General features: G+C 36.4%; 1 protein-coding gene across 1 annotated transcript in view; it reads left to right on the top strand.

The window, feature by feature from the left end:
• LOC150075402 (seizure protein 6 homolog) overlaps nucleotides 1–1,633 on the top strand; it is a 44,815-nt gene extending 43,182 nt beyond the window's left edge. Inside the window, exons 12-13 of the mRNA XM_090388477.1 lie at nucleotides 872–953; nucleotides 1,567–1,633. Of these exons, the coding sequence (XP_090244603.1) occupies nucleotides 872–953; nucleotides 1,567–1,633 (149 nt within the window). The remainder of the gene's footprint in view (nucleotides 1–871; nucleotides 954–1,566) is intronic.
• The last annotated feature ends 11,949 nt before the right edge of the window (nucleotides 1,634–13,582 follow it).

Raw genomic sequence — 13,582 nt, 5'->3', positions numbered from 1 at the left:
TGTATAGGCGCCGATAATTTGATTTTTAGTGTCTGAAGAGGTTAACGAATTAAATTTACCATAGAAGGCGTGCGCAGTAATAGTGCTTTATAATTGAAAAATATGTCCAAGATGTTGAAAAATGGTTGGTCAAATGGAGAGGATGAATCTGGCTTGGCCATTAGATTTCATTATTGTTGTATAAGCACCGATCATTTGATTATTAGTGTCTGAAGAGGTTAACGAATTAAATTTACCATAGAGGGCGTGCACAGTAATAGTTCTTTATAATTGAAAAATATTATTATTATTAGCCATATGGTGCAAGGAAACCTGAGGCTTATGCTGCACCAGCCAAAACAAAAAAAAATTCCGAGTTACCCTGAGAGAGAGAGAGAGAGCAGTAGAAGGGAATCACCAAGAAAGAGAAGAATGATGGTATCCAGTTGAGGACCCAGGGTGTGCCAAGCCCATACTCACCCAAGATGATGAAAAATGGTTGGTCAAATGGAGGGGATGAATCCATTTGCTGGTCAGAGCAGCAGTTGGTACAGTTTAATGTGCTAATGAACTTAATCAAAAGGATGGATTCGTTAGTCTGGATAAAAGTTGATTTTGCGCCGGTTTCTTTCACAATGATTGTGAAAGAAACCGGCGCAATGTGGAATGATTCTTTCACAATCATTGTGAAAGAATCATTCCACCATCTTCTAAGATTCCTATGATACTACGTCGCCGTTTCTGTTTATATGGGAGGGTGCCCCCAACGGGTAAAAATACCATCTTAAATTATATCTCGAAATTACCGATTATAAATATAATTTTATAAATATCTTTGTGATAATTGCCAGTTTTATTGATCCGATAATATAGTTTTTGTTTCTGTCACCAGGTGGCATCATTGCTCTCGGTGTGTTTGGAGGGTTTGTGTTCCTGGCAGTTGTGATATCAATAATCGTCATTATAGTAAGGAGGTAAGAAAGTCTGAGCTTAAACTCGCTATAAATATAGATATTACGTTACATGTCACCCCCATTCGGAATTGGAATATTCCGTTACCATGGTTACCGTGGTACATTCTATTACCATGGTTACCCAGGTCGATTCCTAGTTTTGTCCGACACATTTTAAATGCAACGACACCTAATGTTGTATGACGCATGCGTAGTGTAGTCTCTTCACTACAACAGACTATGGCGCATGCGTAGTGTAATCTCTTCACTAGACTATACTATGGCGCATGCGTAGTGCACGAATATATGCTAACATTTTGTCAATATAGTGCATGAACAGTAATAGTATGTTGCATTAGAAATTCGCCTTTAACCTTCATTCTTTCTTCCAAGTACTTCAACTATGGATAAATTGCGCTTTCATTCAAGATGGACCTTGAGACGCTATCCACCAGCTGGGAGGTTAACCGCATACAAGTAATTTAAAGGTAATTGCATGAACGTAGTGATTACTAACCCTCAAAATAGGGGTCAATTATAACAGCAAAAGATCAATTAATCTCACGCGTATCAGTGTACTATGACGTAGTAATTTTATTTTAAAGTTTTTTTTTTTTTTTTTTTTGTATTGTAGGCTCTGTCTGAGAAACCGCAGTGAAGAAAAGGAAGAGGTACCTCTCAGAGAACATGAAACGAAATGAAGCTTTAAAATTGGATCGTTCAGGAAAAGAAAAAAAAAACAAACAACAACAAAAAAAGTCAGAGTTGGAATTTCTAGTCCCAGAGGAAATATGCGCCTGATACCGTCCATCCATTGAACAAGTCACGTGTGACTTCATTGGTTTTTCCTTTCATGCAGACAGGAGGAAACTGTTTCGAACAGTACTGGAAGTGGGACTATTTGAGGCACGGGATCCTAAGATGGTGCTGCTGATAATTTATATGAACGTAAAGGAAAATTGTAAATACTAGTAAATTATTTATTTTCTCTTACTGTTCTTGTGATTTATTTAACAGATGCCATTTGTAGTGAGGCAGGGACGGGTTTTTTACCGAGGACTCCTAAAATTTGGTCGGCCGTGTAGAAAATACAAAATATATGCGGAAGAATTAAATAATTTGTCACGAGTCACAATCGCTGATAACGTGTAATGATTTCTAGTGATATATGGCTAAATTTTATCCGAGGACTCCAAAATTTTATTTCAATACTTACGTAAAGAAAAATATTAGGCATAGTCAATGATAACGTTATCTATACCATGATTATGTTCGCATGTGTACTGTGTTTGTTGCGTAACCTTGGTCTTCCTCAGTGAGACCGTATCGCATCATTATTCAAAGGTCCAGTTCAGTCCTGATCATTATCACATTCCTGACGAAGAGGCTTAATGCGTACTTGGAATATAATGACACCTACCCTTCTCCAAAACTATTTCATAATGGAAGTGTAATGGAGATTGGATGAAAGCTGGGTCTAGCAGATACAATCATTTTAGACTTGGTTGACTGTTTCCAACCAGCTGCAAACTTCGGCTAACTCGTGCATTTTAACATTTATAGTATAAGAGAATAGTGTTCGATGTAATGGTGCTTTATATAACATCTGCTTTGGACTGTGGCGTGGTAAAAACAGTTTGCTTCTTTCAAAGCTAAGGCAGATTTGCGTAACTTTAAATAAAATTCCAGCTGATGTTTGCAAACACGAATCTTCACAGTGTGAAGGATAAACTTCGTAAATTGTTTATGAAAGCAAGCCGAATAAAAGAAACTTACCAACTGAAAATTCAGGTTTAATCGACTAATATCATTGATCAAACTGCCTCAGCAACCAACTCAAAAATAGTTTCTTTGCGTGTGTGTGTGTGTGTGAGTGTTAAGCGCCACAGATACGAGGCGTCAGTATATTACGTCTGTAAACTGCGTGTAGTCGAATTTATTGTTTGATGGATGAAAAACCCGGTTTTCCGGTAGACCAGAGATGATCATATTAAAAACAGAATCATCCCGTGGCCAACCTAAATTAATGTAGACATTAACAGCATTTATACATCAGTTCACTACCCTCTGCTCAATCTAGAGAAGTGGAAGAATGAAAATTCAAACTCCAAATATTCGTTATACAGTATGCCCAAGGCATATTCTAGAAATTACACCATTATCAGCTAAAGATTAATCTTTCTGAGTTGATGTAAGAATTGATTAGTCTTGCATGGAACAATGAATGACTCATTACCCAATCTCAGTAAACTCTAAGCCAAATAAATTTATGCTTATTTGAAAGACGTATATGGTAAGGAGCTGGATATATTATTTCTGTGTTGTCCTTTCTGTGACAAATACAAATAAATGATTATTTGTAGTTTTCAGGACTGAAGTGAAGCCCGAAATTATGTAGAAAGCTAACAGATGCATTAAAGATTTTCTTTAATGCTTCAATTTACAGTAGATGTGGGTAACTGATTAGGTGTTTTTGTCTGTAGTTTGATATCGTGTGCATATACTAAGGATTCATTACGGGGGCATAAGATGGAGTTCAAAATAGCAGTGAATATTCACTTCCGGGTGAAAGTTCTGTTTTTGTTGGTAAGATGGATTAATCAGTAGGGCAGTAAGAAAACTCAGTAAGTATTCATTAGAAGAAAGACTGCCGTGGTGTTCAAACCATCAAAGACTGCCCAATGTTTGCGTAAATAATTTCTGCGTAAAGTTTATTGTGAGCTTATTGGACAATGAAAAAAAATTGAAAATGATTTGAAGTGGCCTGAAAAGTTTGCTTGGATAAGATTGGCAGGATATTCTTTATAGAATCTCTAGGAGGGTGTATGAGGCCTGAAGTCTTTTACTCCAGATGGTAATTGCTTTTCTGGCCGTGGGCTCACAGATGTGAAATTCTATTGCTCAGAGAAGACCCTGTTAGATACAATTACATTGCATTTTCCGAACAGCTGATTTACCAGGTAGGAAATGATGGACATGATGATAAAGTGAGGTACCGTGTCATCTCCTGCAGAAGCGATTGGTTGGAAGGAATTTATGGCAGCCATCATGAGCTGGGCTATTTTACATTGGCAGATAGAGCAGATCACAAATGAGGTTATGATGGACTGGAATCTGGCGATGTAATCCATCCAGTCGGTAGGTTAAAGATGTAAAGGAAAGCCAGGGTTATTAATCTAAACTAACAATTTTTCCTTTGTAGTAATTTTCCTATTGCTCTGGCACATGAGTACTGCGCTCTGTCTTGGTTAGCACTGTACCTTTGGCTGCGAATATTTTGTCAGATTTTGAAATGACTTGTAAGGTTGGGGATTAACCACCTCTTGTATCTAGGGAAATCCAAATCGTTTTGGCAGATACACATTAGCTGATTGTAAGTATTCATCCTGTGATAAGGTACATTGCGAAGATTAGGTGTCGCACTTTGAGGATGGTTCGGAGGGCTACTATTTTCTGTTCCACAGTATTAGGGATATTAAAAATTCAAATTTACCGACGGCAATTAACTAATTGGGTCGTAAGCGCCGATGAACTACGTTTCTGGTTGAGAGAGTTAACTCTTCAGTTTCCAGAGCTATAGACCAAGGCAATGTTTACCTCTGGTAGGATAAACATCCATTCTTTGAGATAAGAACAGCTGTCCTAAAGTGTCTAGTTTATTTCGGAAATTTTGGTCTAACACGCTCAAAGAGGTTTGATAGGGGATTTTGATCCGTACTGGCATATCATTTTGTCGTCTGCGAGGTTTGTATGTTACCTGTCTGGTAGTGATCATTTTCTGGACTGGCTTGGCCCTTGTAAAGGGATTATTTTCTGATTCTATTCGATTTTCATATTGTGGTATTGCAGAGTTGCTGGCAGTGCTATTTATTTGTAGGAACATCTGCTTGCGTTTAGCTGACCACCATATGCAGTGATCGGTGAATCACGAAGATTGCACTGTCTGTTGATTCTATGAGAGCATATGTTCGTGCCAGTGGTTACTGGGGTTTTTGATTCGTAGCATTGCCAAATAAGGTGTCTAATGGCTTCATTGAAATATAGGTTCTGATTTTGAAGCGTTTTTTTGTTGTTGTTGTTGTGCAGGCGGATAACAGAAAAGCTTTTCTGCAGCTTGTGTGGGGAGGAGGCTTGGCTTTGCCTATCATTTTTGATATGACTTCTACTTTGGTTAATTGCAGGTAGTGTTGGAACTTCTGAGAATGAGGGGCAGAACGTAATTGGAATTGCGTTCTGCTAGCAAATTTCCGTCCATGTTGGCTTATCTTGGGTGTGGAGAAATATGGTATAATTATTAGGTATATCCTGTGTTTCGGGGAGATTTACTATCAGTATAGTATCACGCTTTGGAACAGCGGGATCCACACGTATAATAGGTTGTACTTGGAGAACAGAAACAGAGCTGATTGGGAGTAAGGAGATTGGCACATGTAGGCAGCTAAAAGCTTGGAGAGAGGTGTTTGAGTCATAGGGTGGTGAGAGTTCATTAGCCTAGACATAGCTGCCTAATTTAAATTCCTCCTTCGACAACAAAAAGTTGTATTTGTGCACATTTCCCCTCTGATATTTCTTATCAGAAACTTCCTAATCATCTCCTATTTTGATCTCTTCTAGCTTAAAATCTCTGGCCCATGCTATCGAATTCATCTGTTGCCTCTGTCGTTCTCTGAACTCCACTAATCACTCTAACTCTTTGACTTCCTTCTTTGAAACTCGACTTTCCCCAATTTAACTTGTTAACGGTAAAGTAATGTAGTTTTTCTGGTAGTTTTAATGTTCATAAATCTAGCTGGCTGCATTTTCTAGTTACACCGATTGGGAGTAGGGAGATCGGTCGAGATGCCGAGGCTTTTGCGATTACTGAGGACCTTACATAACTTTTAAATTATCTACCATAATAACAGACAGTCCTGACCACAGACCCAACACTCTATCTTTTCCTCACCAACAGTCTCACAAAGTACGCAGTTAATGCTAATTATCCTCCAGGTACCACAGATCACAACTTGTTGATCGTCTCCTCTCCAGTGCAGCCATTCTCCCATGATAATTCTCAGCCTTGTCTTTTCACGTTACAAGAATGCAAATATAGGATAATCTTCACGATTTCTCTCTTTTCTTGGTTCGATTATTGTTTTAAATGTTTCCATCTCAATATTTGCTTAATGAGAGGCGTATTTCTCTCATTAAACGTCCTTTTTTTTATAATATTAACTGATTCCATTGTATCTAGTCTCAACTTATCTATGTTTCTAAAATATCCAGGCATCCTTAGGAATTGCAGAAAATGAACCGTACCTGTCATCCACCAGCCAAGAATACGTATAAGGCAATCACAGTCTCGCTAAAAGCAATCAGATAAACGAATATTCATAAATATTCACACAGATCATAGTCAGTATGCCTGAGTGTCATGATATTTGGGAACCTAACACCCGGGTACAACAGGGTACGTAATGATATCTGTGATGATTCAACATGCTCAATATGTGCACTGTTTGTAGCATGGACTAAGATACAGTGGTATTCAATTTCCCTGCACACATACGTACACTTTGCCTTTCACATAACAGCCCAGAAAAAATCGAGCGGAGTAAGGTTAGGCGATCTCGGTGGCAAGGAATGGGTCCGTCTCTACCCATCCAGAGGTCTGATACCCAGGCATCAAGGAAGCAACGGGCATCACGAGACCAGTGAGCAGCAGTCCCATTCTGCTGGAATTATGCGTAGGCTGGCAGTCTTCTAATTGTGGTGTCGCAAATACTCCTACACCAGTTGAAGGGATGGACGAATTTATTCCAAAGGTACGACCAACTTCCCACTTGACTGAAGGTAGCGAAGACAACATTATAAAAGCTGCAAAGGTGACCCCTTTGTGCTCTTGCTCCGTTTTTTATTTTTTGCCAATCGCAGTATAAACAGCATCTATTCCAATCCTTCATTCTAATCCATTAAATCCACTTTGGCCAAGTAATGAACCACCATCGACGTATTCAGCTTATTTTATCTCACAACTATGTAGTGATAATCTTACTTTGGATACTGCTTAAGTGCGAGAACTCTCTAATTAATCTTCATATCGTAAGCCATTTCAGAACAGCTCAGCTTTTGTCTTAAAAAATTCCTCTTTAAAACAAAACAGAGTGAAAAGGCATGAGGGCAACTTTGATCTATTACTCTAGTTAAATTTAATCCTTGTGCTATAGATTGCACTACAAGGATTAAATTATTACAGGAGTCTATCTTACATGGTTAAAATGAACTAATATAATACCGATTAAAAAGAAGAAGTACAAGTCTTTAATGCAAAATCGTAGACCAATTTTTTATTTAAATTCACTTACAAAAATATTTGGCCTTTCTCTTCTCAGCAGGTTTATCATAGATCATATCAGACTTCAATAAATCGATTTATATCCTTTTAATTTTTAGTTGACAATGGGTGGTCCTCATGGCTCAGCCTTTGGCCCTTTACTTTTATTAGAATAATTTAGCTGACGTAAAATTATATAGATTATATAGCTTTAGATGACTCACTGGAATCATTATAATAGATGAAGCTTTATACTTTGATCGAAAGTATTATTATTTGTAATTAATGATTGCCTCACCGATAGTTCGATGGGACAGTATTAATGAATAATGAGGTTAATATTTATTGCGTCTATTCGTTGGCACGAGGAAAGTGAATCTGATATATTAGGAAATGATAGTCCTAACAGCCTCATAATTCAAAACTTTACCACCGAATCATTATAACTACAAGCACGTAATTCCAAAAACGCCCTTTACCACAACGTGCGTCATTTTGAAAGGTCCAAGATCTCTGTTTATGGAGGGACACTTAACATCTTTTCGTAACTTATCGATTAGCTTGTAAACCCTACTTAATATTTTAAACCCTTACGGTCTTCGCCAAGTTTAACAACGATGCTATGAACGCTGGTGACCCATCCTTCTCCAATAATTTAATTATTAGAGAAGGGGCCGTGACGTGATTCTGTTGATTCTGTTGCAATATCAAGTAGATACAGAAGATAATAAAATATAGTTTTCATTGAATTACTATGATTTTTCAGCAGGTAATATACACTGAGTGATCAGTGAATTATGACTACCTACCTAATACTTCGTAGGTCCTCCTTTTGCCCTCAGTACAGCAGCTATCCAACGTGGCATTTATTCAACAAGATGTCAGAAGAATTCGTGAGGTATGGCCAACCAAGCTGTGTGTAATGCGACTAGCAATGCAGGTATGGAGGTGATTGGTGTATCCAGACGCCTGATATGCCTTTCCATAGTGTCCTACAAGTCTATGGGATTGATATCGGAAGAGTTCGGAGGCCAATCGATATACTGGAAGCCAGAACTGTGTTCTTCAAACCATACAACAGCCTCCACCGGCCATTTATCAAAGTCCGATAAATCCTTCCTTTTACCCATCACGCTCGGAATTTTGCTACCTACTGAACCACTGATAAATTATCTATGCTACGTAGGTCGACTAACTCAGCACCCTCGTTCCCCACGTGGTCAACAGGTAGCATTCAGTTTTCATAGGGGTGGTCATAATTCAGTGATCACTCAGTGTATTTTTGATATCGGATAGATCGAAAACAAAGAGATAAGTAACTTCCACGCTGAAGTATCACAAATGAAAGCGGGGCTTACTACTGTTTCAATTAGGCATCCACTTATTCAAGGATTTATCATCTGTCCCTAGTCATTTCCTCGAGCTACGAAGGTAAGTTAAGTTCTTCCGAGTAATCACTGCTGGTCTCAATGTCCAGAGACGGTTGTCATGGTGATGATCCTTCGTAGTGAAAAGTAATGGTCAGTTCACTGAAGCTAAAGCTCTTTCGCTTAAACTGGTTGGAGTAACTTTTGCAGTCTTGTCAACTAATTTACGGACATTTCAGATTTCCAAATATCGACTTTAATACAAAAATCAGCCAACAAGTTTATTTGCCCAGTTAATTAATTTTAACGCCTCTACTATACCTATTTTTGAATCATTTCGATTGGTTTATGGAATTTAAATTTTAATACGGATTGATTAACCAAACGATTGCTAATAGTTCGTGACAAATAAAGGTGTATATGATTATTAAATTTTGTTTTCAAAATTAAATATTTTTCTTTCAATGGATCCTTTACCATTTTCTCACGTTCCACCTATACAGGATGGTTATAATGAAAGTGCATCACTTTGGCAGCCAACTGGCGAACAAAGAATCACTCAGACATGAAATTTGGAATAAATATTCTTTTGGAGTTGCATGCAGTAACAGTAGACACAGCACAATTGATCTAGTTGTGAAGATACTATTGCTCGATTATATAGTCGAGTTTAACTCTGGAACCTGGATTTTTTTCCCCATCTTTATTTGCAAAATGGGCAAACCGATTAGAGAACATACGCAATTTGCAGACACAATACACCGACTCCTGATTCTTTGACGCAAAACAAAAGGTAACCTTGGGTTGAAAAATGCATTCCACAATGGCATTGTGGAATGCTTGCTGGGATTCGTGTAGAACAGAGGAAGGTCAGCTCTTCACCCTTTATTCCAGAGTCTAAAGTCGTAGAACAGAAATTGAAAACGATAGAGAACTGAAACGCGGTGTCCAGAGACAGCAACAGGGGCAGACTACATTTTTCTACATTGCTAGCATCTCAGAGCTTTGCCACTACGATGTAATAAATGAATCAATTTAAGGGCAGGATACTTTGAAAAGAAGTGATATTATAATCATTGTGATATTTATCTGTTTCATGTTAAAAAATAAAGACCAGACCAACCTTGAACCACGCTCTAAATAATCAACTCAAACACGTGTATCACCCTCCGCGTTGACCACTGCTCTCCTCCGGCCCTCTTTTCGTATCTCTGAGTTGGACTGAATGATTTTATATATCGCATTACGCCATTTTCAGTTCTGATTCGTTGTTGGCGTTTTTGTTGACAGCATTTTGATCGCCTGCCCAGTGCTATCAGCCCCCCTTACAACGCTAGAAACACCCACAGAGATTCCTCTATCCAACTCTTGTCTGAAACGAAGTCAGTTCCAGCAACCGATCTTCTAACGGTACCTTTTCAAGCCAGACAGACAGCTGATTAGCATTACTCTGAGATGGAGTTTTGGGAAGGCAAGGAGATCACAAATTGCAGAACGACCCACGATATAACAGTCTGTACTATCTTCTCTAGGGAATCAAACCAGACAATACAGTTCTTAACAAGTCAGAATAATTCCGTGATTTTCCCTTCTGTTCACTGGGGAATGACTTTAGCCCAGAACACAATATTTTCTAAATCCTTATCGAGCAGTTCAAGTTTCTATATGGCAAACACCGCCCTAATTTTAAGGTCAAAATTAACACGAAGACAGCTTTAAATTAATTTGACTAGAAATTTTGAAATGAAATCGGTTGGAATTATTTCAAACCGATGTCACGTTTATGATACACTAATTAAAAATATAATGTGATTTAACACTAAAAGGACTACTGTATTAATAATAATTTTAATCATCGCATTCATACATTAAAGCGTTAGCTATACAAAAAAATTTCCTTTCATTTGTGAAACAAAATTAGTTAACGTGACATGGTAGTAACAATGGCATTGTGGAATGCTTGCTGGGATTCGTGTAGAACAGAGGAAGGTCAGCTCTTCACCCTTTCTGCTTCAAGCACTTGGCTGTACTTAGTTTGTACGAAGCCATTATAATTACAGAGAACTCCCAGCAAATAAAAGCGCATTAACAACCAGTAATTGCTCTCCAGGAAGACACTGTGCTATTGGATGGAGGAATTCTAATTGCTCCCAAATCCATCACCAAAGACAACTACGATGCCAAATAAAAGCAATGACAATTAATCAAGAACTCCCTCGTGTCAAGGAAGTAGTTTTCTCTCAAGAAATCTTCGGCGGATATTCTCAAGCTTTATATTAAATCGGAGATTTGAATAGCTCTGGGACTGTGGTAAGCTTTGTCTTCGAAAATTTACAGCCGCTTTCACACACCACAAAAGTCTTTATTTTCGGGGAAGACCGCATTTCTGTGCCATTGCGGGTGGCTGAAGAGATTTTGTGCCACAATTATTGCTTTCTTAGCTAATAGCTTGAAATAACGCTTGGCTAAATATTGAATCAACTCTCACTACGGGCTATGTTAAATAATGAAGTTAAATCTGCCTTATATACAGCTTTTCAAAAGGTGCGTTACCCTTCTATTATCTACACGTAATAATTACTTCTACATCTGCGAATAAGAGTATCGTGGAAACTGAAGTGACCGCCGTTTACAAGCATGTGCGATGCGATATGTTTTGCAAAATTTGATTCAATGTCACACGAATACAATGGAATTTTCATTTACCATTCGAGTTGATTATCAACTCCTTGGCCAGATTGTCCGCAACAATCATTCTGCCAATTTCCCAAAAATAATAATCATACCTTTCTTGCCGATGCACGCGTTTTGAAGTTTTTAAAGGGGAATAATTCGTGTCCATTTGTCGAATAGCTTCATTTCTGGTTCATAGTGATGTACCCAGAATACGTGTTCGATACGAATGCCTCCTGGTGAAGAGCTACTGAACTAAAATGCGCTTTCTGTCGTATAAGACTCTTAAGAGGCATAAGGAAGTATTTTTATTGTCTTGCTATCATTAGTGTTATGGGTAGAATTTCGGATTAAGGATTATTTGGGATTATCCAAGAAGGTATGTGCAGAAGTTTCACTTGTACAGAGCTGTTGTCTTTAGAACGAAGCACGTATGAGAAATTGCTAGAATCAGAGATGCCATCATAACTGACGGAACTTTTTTTTTTGCATTTTGAACTTTTGAAAAGAGTCGAACAAAAAAATAGATGGTATCAAGAAACAAATAAAATATGCGAAACAGTTTCTAACAAAAATCTTCATCACAAAATTGTAATAAAAAATACAGCAAAAATAAAATTTCAGCTAGATCATGGCTAAGATTTCCGTCAGCTTTGAAATTTGTTAATCATAAAAAAAATCGCAGTCTAATTCGCCAAAGATGCATATTGAAGAACCTAACTTAACTACAACACAGCTAATTTGCATCTCAGATCATTGTCTGTGTTGACGAAGCCAGTGCAAAAAGATATCTATGTCCACTGAAACACAGATATTGATTGAGCTTTCCATCAAACATCGAAGATATCCGGGATTTTACCAATGCTGCCTTTCCAGTTTTCTTTAATTACTAGAAAGAAGTCTTCGGTACTCATTATCTTCTAATGGCTTACACTGTGCTCATTGCTGAAGAATTTTTCAAGTGATCGACGCTATAAACCTTTACAAACTCTTGATGCAGTCTGCACCGATAAATATGTCACCTTCGCTTTGGCTGTTATTGTTATTTTCACTGCACAGGCGCAGTCAATCGCTGATATACTTAAGCATCCCATACTAAACAGTTTAGTACCATTCTACTTAAAAGAAAACTCATTTCTATACATTTTAATGCTGGGTATTCCATTTATATTAAGTAAGAGACACTGCGCTTATCTGGATATTTCTCTCTAATATTTTGGTATATTGAATTCATGAATATTATAATATAATATTAATAATATTATATTATAATATTAATTATTATAATATTATTATATTATATTATTATAATATTAATTATTACAATATTATTATATTATATTATAATATAATTAAGAATATTAATTGTGCTCCAATTAATATTAATTGGAGCACATCTCTAAGACCTGAGTGTTATTTTTTAAAATTTAAATACATTAATTCTTTCTGAGTTATTAAAATTTCTAATTTGTATAACTTCCGTAAGAGGGCGACATTATCGACTAATGTCGCAAAATTAATGAAATTTTAATTAATGAAACGATTATATTTTTATTAATGATCTTTTCTAAATTTTTAATTGTAGCTTTAATTTATAATTATGGTGAAATTTGTAATTATATCTTTCATTTGTAATTATATCTTTCATTTATAATTATGGTGAAATTTGTAATTATATCTTTCATTTATAATTATGGTGATAATTGTAATAAGTACTTTAAATGAGAAAATTTTCGGTTGAAAAACTTGCAATATTAATTAATGCCAATGTTAAAACCGAAAGAGGGCGCACTTGTCAATTGACAACGTCATGAATACTTAACAGAAATTTACAGAAATAAAACAAATCTTTATTTGGAAAAGTTGCAATTTTAGAGATTAATTTATCATTATGATGAAATCTGTAATTATAGCTTTAATTTATAATTATGATTATAATTGTAATAATTACTTTAAATGAGAAAAATTTAAATTATTAGGTTTAAAAACTTTCAATATTAATGCCATTAATTAAAACCAAAAGAGGGCGCCATTGTCAACTGACTAACGTCAGGAATACTATACAGTAATAAAAGAATATCTTTAAAGTTGCAATTTAAGAGAATTCAGAATGTCTTGTATTAAGTAATATGATACATTTAAATGTTTAATCTTCATAATTTTCTCTCAATCGAATTCTCAGGACATTATAACTAAATAAAATATAGTAATTACTCTATTTTATTAGTCTCTGTAATAGAATAATTGCAAATAATAAATAAAAAAAAATTGTGTTAAATTATCCTGCAATGTTACTC

The sequence above is a fragment of the Mastigoproctus giganteus genome, chromosome 14, assembly GCF_048544385.1.
Source record: "Mastigoproctus giganteus isolate SK-2022 chromosome 14, ASM4854438v1, whole genome shotgun sequence".
Taxonomy (NCBI): domain Eukaryota; kingdom Metazoa; phylum Arthropoda; class Arachnida; order Uropygi; family Thelyphonidae; genus Mastigoproctus; species Mastigoproctus giganteus.
Note: the sequence above shows the minus strand (reverse complement) of the source record. Positions and strands in the feature narration are given on the sequence as shown.